This window comes from Phaethon lepturus, unplaced genomic scaffold, assembly GCF_000687285.1.
Source record: "Phaethon lepturus isolate BGI_N335 unplaced genomic scaffold, ASM68728v1 scaffold8242, whole genome shotgun sequence".
Taxonomy (NCBI): domain Eukaryota; kingdom Metazoa; phylum Chordata; class Aves; order Phaethontiformes; family Phaethontidae; genus Phaethon; species Phaethon lepturus.
The window spans coordinates 19,219-46,575 of NW_010525496.1; the positions used below are offsets into that span (position 1 = coordinate 19,219).

General features: G+C 39.5%; 1 protein-coding gene across 1 annotated transcript in view; it reads right to left on the reverse strand.

Moving 5' to 3' along the window:
- Positions 1 to 27,357, reverse strand: part of JADE3 (jade family PHD finger 3) — a 42,184-nt gene that overhangs the window by 13,867 nt on the left and 960 nt on the right. Inside the window, exons 2-5 of the mRNA XM_010282763.1 lie at positions 8,417 to 8,574; positions 6,337 to 6,527; positions 3,987 to 4,198; positions 1,199 to 1,366 (exon numbers count right to left, since the gene is read on the reverse strand). Coding sequence (XP_010281065.1) covers positions 1,199 to 1,366; positions 3,987 to 4,198; positions 6,337 to 6,527; positions 8,417 to 8,574 — 729 coding nt within the window. The remainder of the gene's footprint in view (positions 1 to 1,198; positions 1,367 to 3,986; positions 4,199 to 6,336; positions 6,528 to 8,416; positions 8,575 to 27,357) is intronic.

A 27,357-nucleotide genomic window follows, 5' to 3' on the forward strand; every position in this document is an offset into this window, starting at 1 on the left:
CACCTGCTTCCCAAACCTGCCGGTTCTGCTGGCAAAAGCATCAAGGTAACCACATGCAGAAAGGATCTCTTAGGAAAACCAGATTGCTCAGAGCCAGGAGAGCTTCCAGCCAAGACACTTCGTAAGTACAGGAGGAAAAGCCTGGATATGTTTGGGTTTTTTGATTTTAAAATAGATCTTTTGCCTTTTTTTTCCCCTCATCGACTCCTCTCTTCTTAAAGGTGGAAGAGATGCCAGGAACTACAAGTGGGCCTGAAAAGAAAGTACAACTGCAAAGATAACCTCCTTGAAAAGCAGATATATGCCTGAGACAGAGCTAGGAATTACATATTGCATCCAGCTGCTATGTTAAAAAAATATCTAGAATCTTAACATCTTCCTAAAAGTTTAGCAAATGTGAGCCCTGGCTGCACTTGGGAGCAGAAGGTTCAGAAAATACGGCATCCATCCCCCTGATGTCATGGTCCCAACAGATCCGGCTACTGCCTCGCATTAAACCACCCACCATAATGGATCTGTGGATCTTACCAGAAAGAAAACAGAAATATTCCAAGTACAAAATTAAACACAAACCCCACCTGTACACGAGTGAACATTCTGATTTATAGAATCAGAATAGAGTGATGCTAAGCTTGATTCAAAATTGAGGAAGAAGTGTAAAGCTTCATTATTAAACTCTCCACATATGCATGCACAGATACAAGCCTTCACTTGTAAAATAGAACATAAAAAGCCTCATCTCCCCACCATTCAGAAAAAAAATTAGTTCAAAAATAACCTTAACTACAAATCTTAAGAGTCCATCCTACAGAAATAATAAAAAAATAAAAGGGAGGGGGTGTCTTTAAAAAAAAAAAAGAGAGGATGTATGCATGCAAATTATACACCTAACTGAGCACACAAATTCATCAGAAAGTAAGACAGTCAATGAAGTACAGTGAACATTAGCTTACATCAATAACCCTTTCTAGCAGGTAACTCAGATACCATAATGACACCAAGAAGTGAATACTTAGTAAATGGAGGGGACAAAGTGATTAATTAATAGAACTTAAGCTGGACTCTTTCACAGACTCATCACACGTAAGTCCAATATTACGTCAAACAGATACCTTAAGTCATGACAACACAAAAAGGCAGAGGGAGGACAGAGAGGAGTCTACGATACAAAAGTAAGAGGTAGAAATCCCAGCTTTACCTCTGGAATCCAGAGAGCACAGCTCACATGTGCCCACTTGGTCCCCGTCCTGGTAGCCTTCATGGCTCCTCCTCTTTTGGGACACAGGAGGCACTGAGGATGTATTCCCAGGACACAGGTGCGACACAGCCAGCTCCCTTCGGGTACTTTTAAGATTCCATAGCATGCCTTGAGGGAAAACAGGTATTGAGATAATTGCACTGATATGATTTCACACACAAGTATTAATACTCACATGGACCAAAGCTTTCAAATTCTAAAGGCACAGTTTGGACTTTGTTTAATCCTTGCATAATTGCTCTACCTTAAAATAAATCAAGTGATCAAAGAAATAAACAGCTTCTAAAGCAAAGTCTTTTTATGTGGTTTCTTTTTAAAATGTGTGCTGGTATTATTTGTTAATAGTGTAAAACATACCCATTGTGACTGCACAACATCACTGGTGTTAGGAACCTTCATCTTTCCTTTTAGTAACTTTTAAATTTCTAAAGCAAAACATGCAGACATTTCTTTAAATTACCTTCTGCATCTAATCCTTTTTAAAAATCACAATTTTCTACCACTAATAACTTTACCCTCTAATATAATTCTATTTAGATGCGAAGGGATATGAGCTGTTTGACTGAAGACCATTTCCTGCAACGTTAAATTACCTTTGTGGTTACAGTTCTGTGAATTGTTTGTTACTTTAAATATTTATATGACATTGCAACAAAAATTATGACATATACTGAAATTAGAAGGTGCTGGGTTTTATGCCTGTTTCTTGAGTATTGCACTTAACCCCTCAGAAAATGAGAAATTTCTTATGTTTTGCTAGGTTTGAGAATTAAAAACAAAAAAGAAAAGAAGTAATTAGTCTGCTTTCTGATTCAAATTCCTAGCAGTTCTTAATGGCTAACAATACGTGTATCTAGATATAACCTGCTGTACATACATACACTCATATTAAAGCTGAGCATATATGAAACCTTTGGCTGCCACCAAGGTCTAATTCCACTCAATTGCTCCAAATAAAAGCTTTTTCAAAAGGGTGGCTTTCAGAGGAAATCCCACCATTCCTAACACTGTCTCTGGGAACCATAACATTGAAAGCCTTAACAGAACAGGATCACTAGCTGTAATTCAAACCTAGTATAAAATTCCCACACTTGCCTTCCCACTCTTCTTATAATAAGATCTCAGTATTTAATATGAAGTGATATCATAAAACATTGCACATGTCAGGCCTGTAGAGACAGGGACTTTCTGAATTCAATCCTGCATTACAGAACCAACAAGACTAACCTGAATGCTACTTTGATGTGACAACTGTTGTAAAAACCCAACAGGGGGAGCTGTAATCTAAATTTTACAAGTGATTTTTTTTTTTTCTCTCATGTGGCACATTCCCACCAGCATTCTTTCTATTATTACTAATGCAGAAGAGACATTACACTTAAGATTACCTTTAGGTGGTTGGACATGGACTAAAACTATTGTCTAATTTAATCCAACTAATGAGCGGAGGTGTCCTACACTACTAAACCAGTAATTTCACTATGTGTTTGAGCTGGCACGAGAGGGCACTGTGAAAGAGGAAATCTCTCCCACTCCTCCTCCTCTCTGCCACCTCCAAACTGTGTGATGACAACTAGCCCTGAGGCTACATGGTGAACCAGTGCTGATTCAGGTTTAAAACAGGATGGTTTTGTTGTTGTTGTTGTTAGGATTAGCTCTAGCCCAGACACGCTCCTCAGTTTGTTTCAGGCAGGTCCACCATGGTGAAGGGTCAGGAGGAAAGAGGCAGCAGGCCATTAGCTCAACCTCAGCTGTCAGCAGGCAACCACGAGCCTCTGACTGCAATTTCATCATTAACTTTCGAACAGGTACAAAGCAGAGGCTGAAGCAGGCAGTCCAGCTGCCGGCCATATTCCTGTCACTGGCTGCGTTACTGGCACTCAGGCTCACACGGCTGCTTCACACGGTGAATCAGATCAGGAAAGCGGCTGGAAGCCAGCCCACTGTGAGCAAGGAGATGACATGCCCTTTTTCAGCCAGATATGTCTTCTGAGAATTACTTGCAGTCGGTACGAAAATACATTTAAAAAAAAAAAAAATCCTCTTAGTGTCTCTTCAACTTACAGCAAAAACCTCCCTTCCAGAGCAGGCCTCACAGAAACCACAGGATTCATATTCCCTTTTTTGATTACAAGGATACCTCTGCCTGACTACGCTGAGCTCAGTCGGTGTAAAGTCTTGGCTACATCTGAAATGCTATAAATGTGAGCAACATTCAGACTGAGAGCACGGTTATTGCAGGTGCTTATGCCTTCTAAAAAAGATCAGTCTGTTAAAGTGCCTACATGTGGTTTCAGATGGCTAAACTTGGACAGCCTGCGTCTGGCCAATTAGCTAGTCAGTGAAGGAGGAAAAACCCCAGCTCTGAAACAAATGGTCTTTAGATTCTTCACATATAGGGCAAGCCAGCACTTCCTGCCCTGTTTGTCTTCAAAAGCAGGTTTAATAATAGGGGAAAAACTGTTTACAGTCACAGAGGAAGTACTGGTAAGTCCCAAGAACACACTTCGTGTTCCTATTAGACTGTAGATGTCCACATATTTACCATGCCAGGCCACTTATCTACTCTAACTGTCAGGATACAAAGATTCAACTTAGTATTGTACCACCCTTCCTATCTAGCAAACCACAAAGCCCTCCAATTAACATTTAATATTATTTCAAATTCCACACCAGTCAAGGTAAACGAAGACCACAGGACAGTGTCAACATTTCTGCAGGCACTAACCTGATGGACACAGATATTACACTTGTCACAAAACACCATGTCATTCCCATCTTCACTGTCAGGGGACCGGCACACATCACAGATGACGTCTTCATCATATTCAATACCCAATCCTTCTTCAGTCTCAATAGCATGATTCATGTTCTCATGACAGTGCCGTTCCAGCACTTCAATTGTCTTTTCCATTGTGTTTTCATCCAGGGGTCCACATCCTGCAATAAAGAACAGGGAAGGGGAATTAGAGGACAGTCAGGTGCCTCTGACTGAGTCCAAGACACAGGATGAGAGAAGGACAACTTCTAGCAACTAAAGCACTAGATGTAGCGTCTTCTCTGTCATCATGCATACTAAAAGACAGCAGTTTCTGAAACTGCCAGCTGCTCCCATACAACCCTCCCTCCACTTCCATCACTTTAAGAAACACTAGTGACATCCAAAAATCACACACAATGTTCTTTCAAAATTACACACAATGTTCTTCTGAAGACTAACTCCCTAGAAAATAAAACTTATCAAGAACACTTCAGATCTTATAGAGATACAGAAGTTGCCACCACGCAGTACCATCCAATACACTACTTGAGTGATCAGCCTGATGGATATGAAGAGTACTTTTATTGTTTTGTTGGATTTTTTTAAAATAAAACAGTTGATAAATATACTGTTGGCTATCCACACTGTCTGTTCACTTGAACACTACACATGCTATATACATTTACCACTAATCAAACTTAGCGCAAGTAGAACTACTTAAAAAAGGATTTGCTATGACACTGGTCCTCTGCTTGCAGCTTCAGGACATACATTGCATAAGAAATCCTACAATGTTCACAGCTACAGGAAATCTCCAAACTGCATCCTCTGAAAATCCTCAGTCAAAATGATGCTGCTGCCCATAGTTCACTAATTTACTCAGACCTTCAAAGGGTGAGGTATTCATGTAACATTAATATCAGAGGCTAACATTTTAACTGCTGGACTATGCAAAGAATATGGCTACTAATTTTGATTCTTTGTTGCAACTAATAAACAAGGAGATGGAAAATATAAATGACTGCTGATACAAAGTGTCTTCTGCTATTAAACTATTATCTCCAATGCTTGGATATTTTCTCACTCCCTGAATTAAAAGAACTACAGAATCATTCCGGTGGAAAGGTACCTTCAGAGGGTTCCAGCCTAATCCCTGGCTCCAAGCAGAGTCAACAGTGAATCCAGACAAGGTTGTTGCTCAAGAGGTATGTCTAGTCAGATCTTGAAAATGTCCATGGATGGAGATCTGCGCCCTAGAAACACTTCTGTTTTGCTAACAACATCCCTGTATCCTGGGAAGCTTGTCCTTGCTTCTACCTCTTACATACACATCCTTTATCACTGGAGCTCAGTCATGAGTTCCCTCCTTCATCAAAAGCCACTCTCCTGACACATTCACTTGTTTTCCCAAATGTCTAGATGGATCTTTCTTGTGCTTGGAGGGGACTGTCCTTAAAGTCCCGCTAGCTCTCTTCAGTGGTTCCACTCTTCAGACCTGCCTCTGAGATTCCACCTACCAGTTACCCAAATAAGTAGAAACCTGTTCTCCTGAAATCCAGGACCACAAGGCTACCTTCCTTTCCTCACTCCTCTCAGGATCCCAGACACCACTATTTCATAGCTAGTACAGATAATACCGCCATCCATTATCACATCCCTACAGGTTCTTCCTTGTTTGTGAACAGCAAATCCAGGAGATGCCAAATATCTCCCTCTTTTGCCCACCTGTCCTTCCTAAAGGACCTGCAATCATCCATGGAAGAATGCCAGCCACACAGGCTATCCCACGACAACTTAGTTATTTCAGTGATAATTCCAAGATTATTTTCCATAGCTCACTCCCCCTCATAGCCCTCTATATCCACAACTTGCATGGAAAAAAGAAAGTTTACTTAGCTGATTTTAAATGGGCTAACATGTGCAAAGCTTAATTACTCTGTTAAGAACCCAGCATGCAAGCTCCTCAGAACTCTGAATTTGTAGCAATAATATGTTCAAGTTTAAGAAATGGAAACATCTGTTTTTCCTACACAAAATGTTTAACTTTTTAAGTCCTAAAATTAATTCCACCTGGTGTGGGCTTTTCCTCTCCTGCCTCAGTGTGCAGAAATTGCACATGATTTTGGATATGAAGAACTTTTTAGGCATAATAGGTAAAACATAAAACATTAACAGATCGAGCAGGTCATTATTTTTAAGCATTTTTACCTCCTGTTTTTCTTAGCATTTCCATTCAATTCTCATTCAGCGATCTTTAAGATCTCACACAGCCGACATTAACTGCTGCTTTTAAGTTTAGAACATGTTGTGAAATTACCCATTTCTGTAAGCTCTTCATTTAGCTCCTGAAGCCAAAAGATGTCCATGTCATCCAAGTCATAGCGACACATAGATTCTGCCAGTTCCAGAATGTTGATGTAACCTGGTTCTGTGGGCTCTTGGCTGGAACAGTGGATGTATTTCCTGGGTCGTGTATACAGTACTTCTTTCACCTTTTCTGCTACAATCCTAGGGTAAGAGTAAAAAAAAAAAGAAATAGAGAATTACAGCTTTTTAAGACCCATCCTTGACAGACATGAAATATTTCCCGTTAAGTGCAAAGAAACCTAGTGTTTCACAGACTTTAAACTAGCCAGTAAGAGTAGCCAGGCTAGGAAAACAGGATTCTGTAAATGTCATTTCTTCACACAAAATGTGCTAAGGTTTGCTACGTATACAGAATCTTTTTTAAAATGTAAGCCTGTGCATATATGATTTTCAATTTAACAAATGCTACTAGTGTAATAATGCAAGTGTTTCTGAAACCCACAGAAAGTATCATGCACAAAACCCACTACAATCTTTGTTCTATATTCTTCTTAAATGATAGAAGAAAATCTTGACAACCGATTTCTTGAAAATACCAGCTTTTTCACAGAAGCTTAATTTATTCTACTGCAGTGTGTGCGCGCGCATGTGTGTGTATGAGAGAGAGAAATGCTTGCTCTTCATTTGGGATAAACAGTCTACCCTTATTTTGTAAATGACACTTTATCCACGTTACAAATGTATTCTTTTTGTTATATAAGAACCATTCTGATGCCACGCAAAAATGTACAGGTTAAAAAACAGCTAAAAATCATCCAGGAAGCAAGGGAGAACAATATTGGTGTTTTCAATTTTTAAGAGCTAAAATCCAGCATTTGATTAGTAAACTAGCCTATGGGAATGGAAAGACTGACCTTAGCTAGATAAAGTCAGTCTTTCTCTGAATTCAAGGCAAGAGGCCCTGCATGTGAAAGGAAGACAGGGAGATACTGAATGGAACGGTGCCATGTGTGAGCAGCTCTGCATACTTTCTGGGGCTAACCCTCCACAGAACAAGGAGAAAAGAAAAGCTGTGGGAAAATAAGGCAAGATGGGTAAAGAAGGAGCAGGCAGAAGGCAAGCACCACCCCACATAATTCTTACTGGACAATGTGGGTTGTCAATGTTGGCACAATGTTCTTCTGCCATTCTTCCTCCCCCTTCACCTTGCTCATGTTTTCCTCTCATTCTCTTGTGAGCTTTTCTTTTCTCTGGTCCAGCCAAATCTATAGCAATGTTTTCCTCTAATGTAATACTGCTGGTATGAGATGCAATATATTTATTTTTAATAACATGGTACTGACAATAGCCCCAGTGGAAATTAAATTATGCTGGCATCAGCGCTTTCACTGGACAATTCATTTATCTTCGTCTTGAAGACCACGTTGGCAATAACATTGCTATGTTGAAACACACTCTGTTTCCACCAGAAAGGCTTGCAGGACTATAGTGTTGTGTTTTCCTAGCCTAAGCACAGTGTGAGAAAACAAAAGGTTATTTATCTATCTCCTGAAACTGAGATCACTGAACTTCTATAATGTTAAGCAGTTATTTGTAGTGAGAGAAGGCAGAAAGGGTTAAAGCTTTAGCAACAATAACCAAAATTAAATTACATGAATGAATAGCTTTATCGGGTATTGGTAACTACTGCGTGCTTACTGCTCTGTATCATCATGCTTTACAGGAATACCTTTCAAGTAACATGTGTAAGATTTGGGTTTATTCCTAATTTATTAACTCACCATACTCAAATGAGAAAACGGGTTTTAATCCACAGCACCGTGTGACTCAAGAAAAAAGTTCCCCTTTTTAAACTCACAATGTAGATACTGTAACAGTGCACAGACAGAACCAGATCTAGACTGAAGTGCCATAGAAATGTTTTCCAAATTGATACTTGTTTGGTTTAAGAACACGCCTGAAGGCTCTTGTATTGGAGATTTAAATATAATAACACAGAAAAGCTGACTGCATTTAGACAACCTATTTTTGTGAGACCACCATCTTTAAGTTGAAGTTTTGTGCATGTGATCTGGTCTGATCACCATTACCTGAGAGAAGGCTGTGGAATAGTTTCTGGACTGGCTGGAACTTGAACCCCTTTCTCCCATTCTTGTTTCCATGTGTCCGCAAAGATATAATATTCATCAGGGTTGACATGGTGAGAATCTGGTAGTTTCATGGCACTAATGAGATCCTTGCGGAACACCTGCAAGAAACACCAGAGAAAAGAGTAGCTTGAGAAAAAGCATTGTGCTAAAGGAAGTGGTAGGTATTTTTCTTACTCTACACTGAAACAATGCATATAGCTTGATAATGTTTTTTTTAAAGAGTACCAACACACAAATAAGTCAATTTGAAATGTTATTAACCCTCAGTGTATCAGGCACAGTATGACAAGAAGTTTATGCTAACTCAAAACCATGCTGTTGCCCAAAGACTAATCAGAAGATAACTGTTACAGGTGACCAGGGAGAGGGGAAAGGAGGCCTCCATCTGATTTAAGCTCCTCACCATATCACTTTCAAACACCTTATTTTGTTTGCCAGTCCATAGGCTTTACCCCAACTTAGATACAAGGTAGCATATCCTCTTCTTTCACTCTGTTTAGCTACTTCAAACTGTCATATTCATCATGGGCTATGAACAGTTGCCATGGCAAAACTGAGATATAGGCACTTGTTCATTTATAAAAACCACTTGAAGTTTTACTGGTCAGGATCTCTGGATCAAAGACAAACAGCTGCCTTTGCTGAAAGGCGAGACCTGTGTTGCTCTGTGCCTGAACCTCAGCGATGCAGGCAGTGACACAATCTAGTCTCAGCATTCTGTAGCAAACCTAGACCATCTTGAAACAAAGCAAACACATCAGTGACAAACCTCCAGCCATAACATTCAACTCTTGGCTCAAGAGGATTAAGTTTTTACAAGCATGTAAACATGATTATCAGTCATCTCAAGGCTTACTTAAGGTCAGTGTCTGTCAAATACAGATGCATATAATTTAAATAAAGGGCATACACATCTTTTGTGGTTTTTTTTCTCCACTGCTACACTGCACCAGTTTAACATTCATAAAAGCAAAACAGTGACTGAGGCTTGGTGTTAGGGAGACATCACAACTAATTAACTGTATTATCATAATGAGAAATCAAATCCTCAAAGGGCAATAAAATGAAACGGAAAATATCCCTGCAATAAGCTGTGGCAGGTTGAACTCTCTTCTTACTAATTCAGTTTTATAGCCAGAAGAGTAATAAAATATCTCAGAGCCAAATATCTTCATGTACCCTTTTCAATTTGACAGCACCAGACCGGTTATGCCTACTGCAAAAATTCTCAGCTGTTCTTGGAAATCATCAAGTAAACATTATTAAAAAAGGCTTTATGCTAAAACCAGGTATTTGCTGGTGACCTGGAACATCAGTGTTACTTCACTGTGTCCTACAACCACATCTCACATGGGCTGCCAGGAGAGCAAGCTGACTGAGGGAACTCAAAACCACAGACTCAAGGCTCTCTTATTTGCTACTGAGGTGTTATCTGCTTTGGTTCAGACCAGACTGTTCACTGTTGTCTTCTGTATAAAACTCTTCAGATACCTAACAGGCCTGTATTAAAATCTGAATGCCAGGAGTGAAAGCATTAAGACTGTAAGCATCCATTTTTTCCGAGCACTATGTGTACACACCAAAAGTAAAATATCAAATTATTTATGCCACTTAAAAGCCATTTTCATTTTCTGTGTTACAGGTACAGAACCAGGATTATGAGAAACACTAACATGGCACAATTCCAAAGAACTCCAGAAGGAAAAAATAATCCAGTAAATGAGAAGTGCAATGACTAGTTTAATTATCAGAAAAGATATTCCTCAGACCTTATCTGAGGGAAGTGGTTTACAAACTACCTTTTGAGCCACTGACAGAATATAGAAATAGAGTGCATCATATCAAGCCTGCTATTTTTTAAACACTAGATGAAAAATGTTGTTAAAGGCATCAGTATTCTAACTACATTGCTTAGCAGCAAATTAATCTTCTGATCATCCATTATGTATGTGAACTGTATATCTATTTTTAGAGCACAAATCCCCTGGAGCATGGACTTTTTTGTTGTTTTTTTGACTGTTGTACAGTACTGACCACATTATCTCCACGTCACAACATTAAGTTCTCTACTTCAGATTTCTAAAACTGACCACTGAAGGTCAAAGATTTAACAGATATAAACGTAACTGTTGAAACCTTAAGAAACCCCAAAACCTGACCAAGACTTCCTAAGAATTGCCTATTCATACTTGTAATAACAGTGCAATTGAGTATTTCCTGCAGACGTTTGGAATCATTACAATCTCTAGCTCTCATCATTCTTCATTTCGTCACATGTGGCCAAGCAGGATCTTCCAACAGTAAGATACTCTCAGAGGACAATGTATGAGAACACTCACTCAATATTCCTTTGTTGTGGAAGTAAACCAAAACACCCAGGGGACTCACAGAGTTTTCTGACAAATCGAGTAAATTTTACTTCAGCAGTCAGCCTTAAGGCTATGAACTAAGCCAACTCAATGAAGAGCAGATACTTGCTTTCAGGATGTAGATAGCCAGCTTTTCTTCATGATTGTTTCTGTTTGGACACTTGCTTCAAACACAATGCATCTCCTTTACTAACTGTATCCATAAAGCAACAGCTAGTTCACTCCACAGCACATACCCTCCTCTTGGCAAGGACCATCTTCATGTCCATGGTTAGCCCATGAAGTGCAGTGGTCATCTTTCAGTCACCCAAAAGCAGTTCTATTTCTTACCATACGTAAATCATAGCCCTTCAACGCTATTTTAATATCATCTGTAACATCATACATATTGAGAAGATCTGAAAAATGAGCATACCAGGTCAAGGCTAATGAGGCATTCCATCTGGACACATCACTCCTCAAAAGTGGACTCAGCTAGGGCTGCATGTCTTTACCACGATAGAGAAGGGCTTTGCAGAGCTGAGCTACAAATGACCACAGCTAGCAGAGCCAGGTCTGCACACACAGAAATGGGAAACTCCCCACTGCTGTAAGCATTCACAGAAGTTACTGTGTGACAGTGGGATTTTTAAAGAAGTATTTTTAGCAATTGAAAGCATGAAAGAAGAGATGAGCTTTAGCCCTGCTTACCAACAAGACAGCTTGGTCTGAACTTGCCCTTTCATTTTGCTGCCAGGAATTTTTAGTTTCAGCTGAAAACAGTGCAGCACTTTGAGTGAATGACGTCAGTGAAAATGTGTTTGTTTATGTAATAATAAAAAAAATAATTATTATAATCTTAAACATTTCATTGAGAAACTCTAATAATTATTTCATGCTTTAGAGTTGGGGCTTAAATCTAGGAGAGGAGACCTTGTTCTTTGGTCAAGATCAGCTTTTTGCTCTACAATAAGAGTCTGCCTGGATTTGCTGAGGCAATGAAAACTTCCTAGTCACCTCTGCAGACATGCACTGCCGTCTCTGAAGCCTTTAAAAGCGAAATTCTACAAAAACTCTCCAGAAATAAGGATGCTCTGCTCCCCCATGGCACTAACACACCAAGCAATAATGATATCATGGAGCTGTGGAAGGAAAAATATGGTTTATATGTTTTGTTTTTCAGACTTCTGAGTCTATTTGGAAATTATGTTAGAAGAGTATGTCCAAGGAAATTAACTTCTTAAAATCCATTTATAATGCTTCACCAAAAGCTGTCTATGACTTTAACCCAAACTCCTTCTGGAAGCAGTCTATGAAAATTCTATATATAATCTTCCTCACAAGACCCTCCTGTGCTTACTCCCTTACTGACCCTCCAATACTAAATCAAGCCTGTGAAACAAAGAACACTATTTTGTGTGAAGTATCCTTATCCACTAAAGACGTCAGGAAGGATACAAGTAATGCTATAGAGAATTACAGTAAAATATTATCAAAGACAGAGAGTGGGTCTTGACAATACAACAGCCTTCTACAAATCCCATCTTCGTTGAACAACTCAAACATCAGATCTGCAGAGATTGTCAGGCACCTTTTGTTCATGACCATTGCAAACCTAAAACCACATAAAAAAAAAGTCACATACCTTTTCCAATACCCCTCTGCAAGCTAATAAAGCTGACTGATGCCATTGCTCATTCACTCACCTTGTCTTGCCCAAATGCATGTGTGAAGGAAAACAAATGGACTGTGTCATCTCTTAAAAGTGGAAAGAAAACCAGTATTTCTTCTTGTGACACCCTCTGAGCTTTCAGGTACTTTGACCACCTGCTTACAAACCCCCAACAAGAGTAAGCCGCTCGTCACAGGCACCTAGGCAGCGACTGGGAACCACACCTCAAAGGTTTAAGGAAATTGTGGGTTGACTGCTCTATTGTTACAATCAAAGCAGAATTTCTGCTGGATTGCATCTTCAGTGCTAAGGGCTCCCCGGCCCCCAGCAGAGCCCCAAGCGAGTCAGCAACACGCGTTTGTGTTCCTGGTGCCCATCGCTTCGGGAGTCAGAAAACCCGCTGCTCCAGAAACACAGAGCCATGATTTTTAAAAGGCAGGAAGGAACTACTATGTCCAGTCCCGTCCCTCCACAAGAGTATACTCTCAGACATCTTTTATGGAAAACAGTGTGGAACGAGGGCCAATATCCTCTCTAACCAGAGAGAGATCAAACAGCTAGTATTTTCCTGAATTTTTGGTCTCCTTCACAACCCATCTCAAAGGCCAACTTTGAAATTACAACGGCCAAACATTCAAACTACAGTGGGCACTTTCTGTAAAGTGTAAAGTAAATAACACAAGAATTTTTCATCATGTTTGCAGTCAAATAATCTTTTTTTATTCACCTTTGAAAGGGTCTAGTAACTTTTTTATTTCCATAAGCACTTAAAGCTTACTCTACTATTGTAGCTCTCAAGGAAAACACCCTCAGCAAAATTTAAACACACTGATAAAGCAGTAGTTTACACCTAAAATAACCTCATAAATAATATAACAAAAGCCAAATTGTAATATCACAGAATCATAGCATAGTTTGGGTTAGAATAGATCTTTCATGGTCATCTAGTCCAACCCCCAATATGACATATTACAAGTGTAATATAGCTATATGGTATCTAAGCATAGTTTAATCTTTGTATAGATGTTTCACAGTATGTGCAAAAGACTGCCCATTTACGAAGGATAAAGCTCTAGGGACAAAACTTGGTGGGCTCATCCTGGAGAGGTAGAATTTTTCTTGTTAATACATTGCAATCTGGGCATGAAGTTTCTGAATTAAGGCACCTTATTACAGAGGAGTCTGGAGACTCAAGACAGGGTGGTTTTTTTGTTTGGTTAGGGTTTTTTCGTAGCAAAGTAAATAAAAGGCAACATAATTTTAAAATAGAAATGAAGCTACAGTTCCAGGCATGTATGCTGACTGGACTGAAAAACTTAAGATGTTAAAAAAGCTGGGGCAGACAGGAATAAGTGTAGCATTAAATTTGTAGTTCTCAAATCTCCACACAATTTGGACATGCATTGCAGTAAATCTTAATGTTCAAAACCCTACTCCCTAAAACGATTTTTATGGATTATTCAGGACTCAAGCAAATGAAATACTGTACTTTTCTTTTTAGTAGCCATGAATCTTCCTAGCCTCCTTTACAAGCATGTATAGGAAAAGCCAGGAAATCCAATACTAAATCAAACCTACCCAACATCATGTCTCTGACAGTATCTCATGAGCCAGAAGAATGTGCAAGAACACGTCAAGTTTCCTTCTGGTTGCTAATCAGACATAAGCTTCGGATTTTGGGATTAATCCTAACAATCATTTTTGTAAATGGTATTAATTTATACAGATATTTAGAAAAATCTGTACTCATTATCATCTGTCCAATTTCTTTTTTAATCTTGTTTAATTCTCAGTCTCAACAACTTCCTGTAGCAGATGAGCTTCACAGTCTAATTACATGATGCATGGAAAGGATATCCTTTTAATTGCTACAGATTTCCTAACTTTTGGCCTCATTCATCACCCCCCCGCCTTTCCTCCACAATTCTTCCATCACAAGGACAGGCAGGACAGAAGCTTAGCTCTGCCGTTTCCAGACCATTTATACTTTAATGTTACACATGCTTACTCACTTCCAAAGGTAAAACAGCTCAGCCTTTTCAGAAGCATGCTTTTCCATGCATTTGGGTCACCTCTTGCTAAAGAGTTCAAATAGCCTGAGACTGTATCTCAAAGCAAAACAAGATCATAAAAACAACCAATGAGGCTGCACATCTAAGTTACATAAAAGTGTTGTAATTCTTTTCTTTTAAATCAACTAACCCAAGCAGGCTAAAAAGCAGCTCATTGAAACACATAAGGCCCGTTCGCCAGAAGCCTATACAGAGATCCAAGTTAATTCAGACTTTTCTAAGGTAAGCATGCGCATACAGGTAAGGGTCTCCTACTCTATTATGCATGGTACATAAAAAGCAATATGATTTAACCACGTTGCCCATTCATTCACAGAACAAAATCAACTATTTTCAAACTGCAAAAAAAAGTAATTTTCTGCCAAGAGTCTAGTCTTACAGGGTGCTCCTCAGGATCAAGACCCACGATTTATGTGGCAGTTAAATGCCATTAAAAAAAGTTTCACATACCCAAGGAATGAAAGCAGACCATTTACTTGTAGAAGATGAGCTACATTTCACATAACACAACTGTCACTATCAGCAATGATACTATTGCTCCGAGATTCAAAACCCTACTTGCAAAGAGAGGTAAAACATTGCCATCTTATATGCGAAGGGTTAAAAGAAGGCACAATGCTAACTTAACTCCTTTACAGTTTCAAGAGGGAGCGAGGACTGAAAAAACAATATATATAAGCTTGAGTATCATAAAGATCTCTTCGGCTCTTTTGTGACCCCACTAGCCTAAGGGAAAAGCAAGTGTCACTCAGGACAGTGCAGCTGGTTCGTTTTCCCTACCAAAATGATTCCAACTACCCTGCCACCATTTTGTGCTGCAGCTTCCACAGAGACACGGAACTGCAAAGTACAGGCTTCGTGCTGAGACAGATATCCAAATGCCTCCTACCTTGTGACTCCCACACAGCCTACTGCTTAGGCCTGCGAGCCCCTCCTGTCTACATTTAAATCCATGAGGAGCAACACCACAAATGGCATGTGGCCAACATCATCATAAAGGTCTGGAAAACTGTTATGACTTATACTACTGGTGTGCCTGTAACCTAACAATTTATTTATTCAAAGTAAATGGTAAAGCTAATCAGATAGCAGAATTTTTGTCTCCATTTCAGTAGTTTATGATAGATTGTATCCAGAAGAGGAGGACCAAGAGAGAGCCACAGTCTTGCTTTTGCAATTACGTAGAGAAACACCATAGTCTGGACAAGTTACAGGCTTGCCTTCTTCTCACCTTCTTCTCCAAGGAGGATACCCGGTAACAACCCTTCTGCACCGGTGTAAACCTCTGGGGTAAGTCAGGCCTTGGGAATGGGCTTTGACATTTGCACTCTGACACTGAACCCCTCTGCCCCGCACTAAGTCCAGACAACCCCGCTCCACTGAGGCCAACTCCACACCCGCCTCGATTCTGAAGCACCTGGGAGGCACTTCAAGAGCAGTCCTCAACTGCAGCCACTCGTCATTTTTTATAGGCAGCCACAGAGGACCATGGTGCATACAGACAAGTGCTGTGAAGCAACCAACAGATACACTAACTTGCTTGTTAGTCACAGCACCAAAATCGAGCTTTTATTTGGAGAGAGAACCAAGGTACTTGGGTTGGGCTGGAGATGGTTGGGGAAGTGGAAAAAAGCGTATGTATTCACATACAACTTAATTGAGAAAGCCAGGCTTACTGGCATGAAAGAAAAATTAATGTATGAAGACCATGAGCAAAAATATTCCCAAACAGCTATTTATAGCTTTGACCTTTTAGATTTTCTGCATCACTAACTCAAGAAACAGCCTGCTGCCTGGCAAGCAGAGGTGAATGAAAGGAGAGCAATGCCAACTTGTTAAAGAGAGCCCTTGTGAAAGTCATGCTGTCAGCCTGAAATTTTAAATTTCTATCTAATAGATATTAGACAACAGTACTACAAAAAACTTGTGGAATTACATGATTTTTGGAAGGGTGTGTGGTGGAGTCCCTTTTCAGTCTTTGCTTTACATCCTTGTCACCACTTGGTACATAAATAATCAATTTCAATGCTCTGCTGACAACAGCATTTCATGTAATACACTCTCCAGCATATGCTTTTCAAGGGGTTGGAAGGAGTGCTCGCTTCTAGCAGAAGGAAAGGAAAAACTGGAAGGATAGCCAAGAGTCTTCTGTACAAGTGGTAGAAATTATTACTGTCATCTTCCCTTCCATTCCCTTTACCGGAGGGCTTTATTTTTTTTATTTTCAGGGTTCTTTTAAATATTGTACTTGGGATACTCCTCCAGGAGAGGACATATTCTGAGGTTTGAGATTTCCTTCTTTCTTTTTTTTTTTTGTCCTTTTTTTCCAGGAGGTAGATCTTAAATGAAAGATGACAAAAAGGTGTTAGTACTAACTGAAAGGATGGTGTTATGAAATAACTTTTTAAATTCCAAATGTAGAAATGTACATTCCAGATTTTGTTCTTCAAAGTTTCCTATCTTCAATCATTAAAGCGCTCAAGATTTTGTCTTGGAATGGGTAGAAAGCAACAAACAAGATCTCAAGAGGAGGAACTGAAAACACTGCTCATTTTAATTCCTAGAATTTACGTAAACAGAACACTTGTATGCTATATACATGGAATTGCATCTTCATAATTATTTTTTATAATGTACATATGCACATAAAGACAGCATGGAGCAAAGGCAAAGAAAACAGTAACAGCACAATCCCTAAGAAGAAGAGATACAAGAAGAAAGCTGGATGGCTGGGCAGAAAGAAGGGATTGGTAAGGGACTAACACTGAATGTGTATTTGAAACAGCAACAAGTCTGGCAGTGTATGTGTTTCAGCTTCTGCCTAGGCAAACTCGAGCCACAATTACAAGACCCCAGTAGCCACAAGCTGTTTTAAGATTACAATTCGTACAGAACCATAACCCTCAGACTGACATTTTAAAGGTACAAAGCAGGCTTTTCTTAACCTTCTTGGTGGCTGTAAATAAAACACTATGTAGCCAGTTCTGGCCAATTCTGCTTTTACCAAAACATTCATAGAAGATGAGTTTTCTTCAATTAGCTTGTGATAAATAAGCTTCCAAAGAAAGGACATGTTCTGTAACATTTACCTTGTTCTTACCAAACCAAACTCATTTAGTTAGCAGCATTTAGAAAAGAAGCATGAAGTATATTTGCTGAATAGCTTTTGCTGTATAAGCACAATCTATATAGTTTATGCAACCTTTGACAGTGTCTAAGCAGGTAAAAAGCTGCTGGTATAGTATACAAAATTACTTCTGGGACATAACTCTCAGCTTTAAATTCTAGAGAAGCAAAGTTAGTTTTGACAGTCTTTTCTTCAATAACCTCAGGCATCAACAGGCATACTAGCATGCTGAAGGACTCATTTGGGGGGAATGTGATAACAACTAAGGGGAATTAGCTAACATTTCTCCCATTTGCGTTCACGATCTGACTTTGGCCCTTAAGAAAGCAAGCATCAAACCTGGAGAAAGCAGCCAACAAATCCTCCCCAACAAGGGCTACCAGCAGAACGGCTGATAGGATGGATTTGAGCACTGGATTGTACATAAATGCCAATTTAATCAATTGGTGAATACAGAGCCAGTGACAGTGGTGATAGGTGTAGAGGTCCTAACAGGTGGGGACGGCAGAGTAAAAAAGCCAAGAGTGAGAAAGTGGCAGAAGATGAATAAGCACTGTTCATACATATCCTGCCCACTTAAGTGTCCCACTGTTTATACTAAAGCAGAAGGAAAGTATCCTTCCCATACACATACACATGAACCACTTCTTTCTTTGGCATGCCCTCAAATTATAAGACCATCCCAGCTTTTTCAATTTCAAAATGAGACTAAATTTCAGGGGAAGAAAGAACTACATGTTACTGTCTGCAAATGCCTTAAGTCACTTTGGGACGTCAAACACTAGAGCTCTTATAATACTTGCACAGTGGGGAAAACAGTTTCACAGAGAATTTGACAGGTGACAAAAGGACTCACTGGCACTGGTTCAAAGCTCACTGTTTCAAGGCTTAGAAACATGAAAACTACGTTACAAAAAACTACCAGCAACCAACCTTTAACCCTGGTTCTTACCTCAGCAGGTTTCTTTTGTTCATTTGATGGTGTTTTTGACTTGCTTCTGTATTTAGAACAAGAAGAAAAGGAAGTGGAAGGACCTGTCAAAGGAAGAAAAAGAAAAAAGGAGTAAGAAGGACCATTATAGCTTGTTTCAATTCATTTAATTTTTCAGTCAAACACAAGGCACTCCAATCTCTTGAATTATCATAACTTTGACAAGACGTGGGCAAAAAAGCTCTTAGGCAGTCTGTAGGCTTGATTACAGCTCCTCCTGTTCCACTCACTCTTTGTAATACCACAGCACATTGAGTTTATGGGTACATTCTGCTCTACCCAATACAAGCATCAGTAAACAGAAACAAGCAAGCAGACCACTTTCCTTCACTTCCTTTCTAACAAAGTGGAAGGAAGGGCGAAACTGAGGACAGAGTTTGCAAGTGCTAAAAAATCCAAAACAGCGATGATACTAAAGCATGCTGATGAAAGATGCAAAAAATCATAGTACAATGTCTAGATATTTCTGGGCAAAAGGTTATTTCGGCACAGGATACATCGATGACTCTCAACAAATATGACAATGAACCATCATTATGTATAGAGTTATTAGATAGTCATAGGTTTATAAGCAACAAAGACGACCCTGCCATACAGGGGTTTTTTTGCAGATAAAACTGGAAGATGCAGCCTCAAGCAGATGTGTGCCAAGGCACATTTAAAATACGATTTTACTAAATTGTATAACAGACCAAGGTGGAATAGATCAAGAACCAGTATAATATGGTATAACAATCAATATAGTAGTTATAACTCTATCTTAGAGATAACTCAAACACAGCAATGCTCAAGTAGCTTCCCACCCCCAGTAATTTTAAAGTTGATGCTCTGCACAACAAAAGACAATAGGACTCCTTTAAAAAAAAAAATTACAAAATAGGACCCTGAACAGTAAAATTTCTCTTGAATTACATGTTTCTTTTTCCCAACTCTGAAAGGGAAAGACATACAAATTTCTCTTCAAACTCTAAGTAGACTCAAAAGTCCCCCCAGGTTTACAGGATCCTTCACCTCATTTTCTTCCTGTAACAGGATTCAGAACACCAAAGACCACAAAACACAAAAAGAAATCAAGCAAGAAACATTTTTTTTTTAATTATGAGAGGTGAAACGGTTTGCCCTCAAACCGCAGAAGGAAACCACAAGGGGGTGATAGACCAAAGAAAAACTCGTAGGTATTACTTACTCTCATTGTCTGAACTGTCACTGGTGCTTAGATGCCTGTGGCGTTTCATCCTGACGCATCCTAAAGAGAAAAAAAAAGTTGATGGCAACCATTCTACCAGAAAAGCACCGGCTGCTGGCTGACGCCAAGCTCTTCACGCTAAAGGCAAAGCTCCTCTGAAGAGCTTTCAGGCACAGAAATAATCCCAGTTCAGTCACTATGTTTTATTTCTGCAAGCAGCTATTAGACCACACTATCATTTGTGAAACTGAGCACCCTCAAAACCAGCATGCCTCTGCTGGGCAGAGCTTGCTCTAAATTTTGCAGAAAGGAGTGCAACCCGCCAGCTGATTCCTGGCAGGGCGTGAACGGTGCTCTGCTCTCGGAGGAGACTCAATGTCCCATCTGTTCAGCCAGAGGAAGAGTTGCCATGGTGGCAGTCGCTCGCTGAGAGACGGGTGGAGGCCAGGAAATAAGGTGGATGCACAGCAAGGCAAGGATTTAGAAATATAACTCCCCTTAAAAAAAAAAAGGGGGGGGGGGAACCCAAAGGTATCCATGCAAAAAAGGGGGCAGATTTTAAATAGGGACAATCACAGAAAATGTTGACTGATGCCATTTAATTTAAATCATCTGATCACTGCTTAGTTCACAAGAAATGTGGTTTTCATAAGTTTAAGAAGTGATCAAGGCTATCACTGAGAAATACTTCCGTGGCGCTACACCAGTTCCATTACAAAAAGGTACTGAGCTTTTTGAAAAATGTAACACATACAGAAAACCGGGAAGAAGAAAATTCTGCAATTCTGCACTGCTGCTTAATAAAAGAAAGATCATAATATTGGTCAGCTGTATACTCTAAACAAGTGCCAACAGAAATACACATACATTCTTACAAGTCCTGCCATTCTATAATATTCAATGTTACATTTATTAACAAAGAACCAACAACAGTTTCCAGTTAATAACAGTAAATGAAAATCACCCCTACCTTTTTAATGGAATGAATGAACAAATCATTAGAGAAAAGAAGTAAAAAATGATTCTGCAAGAGCAGATAACATTTTTTTTTTTTTTTTTTTTTAAAGCAGAAGATAGGCACAAGAAAGTTACAGACGGCTGAAATGCCTGCAGTATTAGAAGTGCCAGTCTGGCCACACCTGAAACGTGAGCAGCTTCATTTCTTAAACAAAACCACATACCATTCAAAAAAAGCAACACAGCTAAATATTCCATTTGATAAACCCTCCACATTAGTTACTGTACAATGGATCTTGAGATTATCCAAAGACCATGGAATAAACAAAATTTCCATATAAGAGAAGCCTGTTCAAAGGCTTTGAAAAGATTGCAATTGAATTTTTTGCAGCACATGTGTTTATCTTAGTGGAAATTTTCAGCAGCTTTATATTTAAGAGACTGAGTTTACTGAATCTAAATGCAATGATCACTCAAAGTTCAAACAACCCTTTTGACCTATCTGTTATAAAAACACATCACCCACACTCCTGAAAGCTGAAAAAGGAAGCGATGTGTGCAGTTTTCAGGCAGGTAGAGAAATTCTCAGTCAGGTATTTAACCTGGGGGGAGGACAGACGGACACAGTGGTCAACAGCATGGGACGTCAAAAGGTATCAAACAGCATGGACATCAAAAGGTGTCATTTGTGTCAGTTAAGCAAGCTGTAAGCTCCCGTTACCTAACCCATTTCACATTAATTCACTTTCTCACAGCTCAAGCAACCTTGGGGAGGCAAGGCTGCCATGCTGTATACGGAGACCAGTCTCCAACAGAAGACTGACATCAGAAACAATACCCAAAACACCGCAGGACTTCACTTCTGGCTAGCAATGTAAGTTACTGGTCAGATGAAGAAAATTCCTTGAATCTCTTAGGCAAAAGCTGTTTGACAGGTAGAAGGCACTTGGGCCTGTCTTTGTGCACGTTTTGAGGGCACCAGACTTCAAGTTAACTGCTGGGTGGCAAGGGGAGGACTACAAGACTACTTTCACCTTGCCAACTCCTTAGTTTAAAGGCATGGACTTTAAATCAAGACCAAATAGGCAATACTATTTTAGTGTATTTTATGTGAGAGCTTGTACTCCAGCAGCCAAACCCAGTACCCAAGAGCATACAACCCTCCCTAAAAAAGCACAGGTGCTGCCCATGGCAACACCTTCTCTGCTGGCAATCTTCAGTTCCAAACAGCCCTGGCTTACAGACCATCAGGCATCTTACAAGACCTTGGGAGATGATGAAAAGATGCATCTAGGTGTGCCGAGCAGTACTCCTTCCTTCCATTTCTTCGCAAGTAATGTGAGTGCTTGCTGCTTGTTTTTTTTTATGTTCAGATGAATTTTTGAGCAGTTGTTAAAAGGTGCTGAAAGCTTATGGCAGGCGATTCTCATCTCTTACAGTCTATATAAACATGCAGCAATAAAACCTTTTCACTCCATACTAAAGAGAGCTATTTGCAGAGCCAACATGAACATTCAATTAAAGTAGGGTCAAACACAAGCTTGAGAGAAGCAACTGCAGGAGAGAATGCCCAGGAAACCTGGACTTCTGTCTGAACAACTGGGAAAGCAGAGAGGAGATGGCTACTTCAAAGACAGCTTACACAGAAATGGCAAGTGCAAAAAAAACTTCAGAACAGAAAGCACACCTCTGCCAACAACTCCATAGGAGAAAAAAATAACCAACCAAACCAAACAAAAAACAACAAAACAAACAAACAAACAAAAAAATTAAAAAGTTGTATTTGAGAAGTGGATTTGCAGCAGCACAGCCAAGAGATTTATACCTCCATCACAGCAGACACAAACAGAAAAAGCAGTCACTCCGTGTAAAAGCCCCAAATAGTAGTAACACTGGATTCCTGCCTGATTTTTGGCAGCAGTGTTAACCACAACAGTGAATAAGATCCCACAGAGCTACAACAAATCACAGGTGTGTTGGGTTCAGTAAGACAGGTTATTGAAGTTACCATGTTATTACAAGTTGACCATATGCCCCCACTTGATGCAGTGTCATTCAACAGGACCCATTCTGCAGCGGGCTTCAGTTCTGTTTTTAATAGGAGACTCCTTTGCCGTACCCTGCGTGCACTGGGATTGCCGCACAAGTTCCAGCTCACTTCCACCCCGAAGCGTGAGGGTGCATCAGAAAGGATCACTAATGATGTTTCCACTCCCTAGCCGTTACAGATGGATCCCAAAGTAACACCCATTTTGTGGTAGAGCTCAGATCTCACTCTTTCACCTGCCTTTGCAGAATGCAGAAGAATCAGCAGCCGCTCAGTTCAGAAAGACCGGAGATGCAAAGCCAGAACCACAACACGATGTCAACCCTTCCCAGCTCCAGTCCGATTCCCCCAAAGCAGTCCAGCACCCTCCAGTTTGTCCCTCAGCTTCAGACAATGATACTATTAGCCAGGTGATATGGTCCAGAGGAAGGCTGCAAGCAACCCTGTGCCTCAGTTCCTGCTTCTTCCATCACATTTATGCTTTACCACTTCCAAAGCACTGTGAAGAAGTTAAAATAAAAAAATAGATATACACACGCATATAATATCCCTAAAAGGGCTAAATGTAGAACACATCAAAAACCCAAACCGAACAAGCAGAATTAAAAACCCCACAGAAATGGGTACAATCAGTCATATACCCCAGCTTTGCCTCTTTTCTGACTTTACTGTCACCATAGTTTTCAGAGGTAAAGCCTAGAATAAAGGAGCAAAATTTATTCTTTTTAAACATGTGCATCAAAAAACTTAATGAAAAGCTGAGAAATAACTTAATAAGATTGCCTACCTCAGAGTTATCACTTACAATGAATGGCACGTGGCAACACCAAGAGAATCAAGTATATAGTATTATTTTCACACACAACATGAAAAATTTAGTAAATATTTATAACAGGTAAGAAATACTTTTTTCCACAGAATAGTTCAAAAAGAAATTTAGAAAACATCCTCAAATAGATACTACTTATAAAAAAAAAAAATTAAGAAAAGATGAGCCATCATTAGGAGCTTATGGCAGCGCCATACACCGAGAAGCTAAAATCATCAGCCTCCTTCCACTTCCTTCATCTTCATCCAGACATTTTGCGAATGTGCACATTGAACTTTTTGTTTGAATTTTGAGAACTTAGTTTTAGCAATTTAGAAAGGTTAAACTTTCTAGCAGTTCCAATGTACAAGCTAACAAAAACACGGAGTGTAAAGTAACTCAACACTGAAATGTTGTTGCAGACCAAAAGAGGTAAGTGCCTCCACCCACCCCAAAAAGCCCTACGGAAACTCTTATTTGCCAGCCACTGAGAAATGATTCTCACTAGCTTGAAAGGTAAGTAGGAGCACCTTGGCTGTGGATTCAAAATGTGCTCAAGGCTTACGGTCAAGCACAAATGACCTTAAAAATAAGAACATAACATGCCTTGATCTAAAGCTTTTTTTGCCCCCCCCCCCTTTTTTTTGTTAAATCCACAGGACTAACATCTGATCGATCACTTGTGTGACAACATATACGAATTCCAAAGATGCTCACCTTCAGGGATCTTTCAAATGAAAATTAAAATACAGGAGTGACATTAGGAAATCGCCATGTTGCAAGCAAAAACATACTCAACTTTCCAGGCAATTATTTTAAATTATATTTCAAAAACATTTTCTGACATCATTTTTAATATCAATTATCAGAGCAGTTCCTAAGCTTGAACTATACCCCACACCTGTCACATTTCCAACTTGTCACGCCACGGCTGTGTATCCATCCCTGATTTGCTTCACAACAGCTTAAGTTGCAGTTCTTGTCTTAAAGAGAAATCTGCCTCATTCCCTGCCATCACCTAATCACCTGAACACAGGTCGAGATGCCCCAAACCCTTTGGGTGTTCAACCAAAAATAACCCCAAGAAATGCACTCTCCTCAACCACTGGCAGCAATATCAGGCTGCCAGCATTTCCCCTGGCTTCCCGAATGCTGCAGCCCATATTGGGAATTTTGCCCTGGAGCCAAAGTCGATGCGGGATCCAGCACATCACTGCACTTTCAAGGAAGGCCAGGAAAAAGCCACTCTGCACTCACCTGGCTGAGATGAAACATGGATCCAAGCTAAGAGTAATTAACACGTCAGCCAGTATGTGCAAGAATCTGACTAAAAGCATAACACTATTTCCAAAAATCTAGGGGAGATGTTTTATAGTTAATGATTTCTAAATTATGTTTGCTCTTTTTTGCTTATTCACAAATATCTGCACTACTGAAGTGAACAAGAAACAGCCACTTGTCTCTACCACCGTTCTCTCCTCTCCCTGAGGAAAATCAATGTTGCACCGACTTAAGGCACTTCCCATTTCTGAAGAGCTAGTTACCATGTATTACTCAAAAAAAGAAAAAAAAAAATCAGTCAAGCAGCATATGTAAACAGCAGAGAGTTAACAAAATTTCAGAGCCTTATTCAAAGCAAAAACCCATTTCAAATATCTGCAGAAACAACAGCAATAAACATTTTTCCCTTTTCAGTTTGTGTCAGAGTAAACAACTAAATTTACCAAATAAACTATTAAGTTTATCCTCTTGTTCTGACATTCCTCAACATAGTTCGTCAGTAACAGACTTAGCAGAAAGAAGGATAAGGTTATCTCGGAGTCTGAATTCGCACAGCATATTAGGCAAGACATCAGTGACAAGTGTACAAAATGAATCCTTAAATCCAGCCAAGATTTTGGAACAAAATAGTATCTCCAAAGACTAGCAGTCCCTCCTTCCTGGCTTCAGTTTGTTGCAGAGAAAGGTTAAACATATCCATACACTACTCAGTACCTGTTAAGACCTATACAGAAGGAAACAGCAACCAAGACATTCAAAGAACTGTAATGCAAATATATCCTAGACCTGCAATATTTTATTTCTTCACATTTTAAAATAGATTTGACAAAAATGGAATTGGCCATAGCCCTAAGGAAACTTTCAAGTGGGACAAAACATAACCTACTTTATCTTATTAAAAAGAAAAACAGCATCTACGTAGGAAAAACAAATGACAAGCTACATGCAAATCTCAGATTAAAATTCTGTACTTACATTCTTACAATATGGCTTGTCTACAAAAAAAAAAAAAAGGCAGAGGCAGTAGGTAGAAATTTCCAAGTCTCCAAAATGTGGTTTATGTAACTGTTAAATTTAGATTAGGAAGCAAATTATCTTGAAAGGTCTCCAGGAAATGTAGTACAGTAAAACCATTTAAATAGGTCAAATTTCATAGTCAACTGCCAGGGAAATTACGAAATATGAGTAGCGTTAATACAACCTTTCAAATAACTAGAGGAAGAAAGATCACTCATGTTTGGGTTTTTTATTATTATTTTTTAATATCCTATCCAATCTCACAAAAAAGCTATATAAACTGGAAAAAACACCCAGTCGGAACTTGGGTTAGCAATATTTGCAGCACTGAAAAGGTTTGAAAGGTTAAACAATTCCCAGAAAAGTAGTACAGCAAAAGGAGTAACATTGTTTCTTTATTTCACTCTAACCAAAAAATCAGTAAGGCACGCCTACACTACTTAAGAACCCCCTAACAGAGTGACCACACCTATACAAGCCTCCCCTCACCCCCAAAATAAAATCTTTAGTTACGTCTCTGAACACTGTACTGAGCCTACCACAAAATTAAACTTTTCTTGCTACTATTTCATGCTAAGTCTTGGTTAACATAATGATCTGTAATTTAGCAAAGGAGGAATATGGCAGGTTTTAGAAGCAGCACTTCCAGTGACAGCCGATTCCTTTGCCACTAGGTAAATAATTTTAGTAGACAAGGAACTGCGTGCTACAGAAATCTAGCTAGTAACATTGCTCTGTACGAAGTGCAATAGCAACTAGACATAGTCTCAAGCTCTGTTTTCCTATCAGTTACCATTTTATATAAAGTAATTTGGCAGCTGCCACAAGGATACCATGGGTTTAAATATGAAAGGAAAAAAAAAAAAGTCAAGTCCAACATATCTCCAGCATGACTTATCCCCTGAAATAGTTAAATACTGGACTGAACTCAGCTGACAGATCATAAAACTAGGATGAAGAAATCCCAAATACAATATCCCCCTCCCCTTCATTTGTGGTTTATGGGCCAAAAGGGCATAATATTTGTCGGACATCATTTCACGTGCCTTTCTACGACAATGATTCTAGTTGGTCTAGTGCGAAGCACTTAGCGTCCATCACTTTGCTTTGCGAGTATAAAAGAAGCATAAGTGATGCTACTTCACATTTATAACATGCTTTGACAATACAGTGAAACACAGCACACCCCAAGTACAACTGCCTTTCCTACCTTGAAAACAGAAGTGCAGTTTTTAATTTTCAGTGCCGCATCCATGCGTCGACCCACTGCGAGGGCGGGGACACACACACACACAGATTTCCACCAGAGGCCTTCAGCTAAATGGCCTCATGCCAAGCAGCTTGTTAAAAATCGGAAACCCTTCTCGGCAGAGCA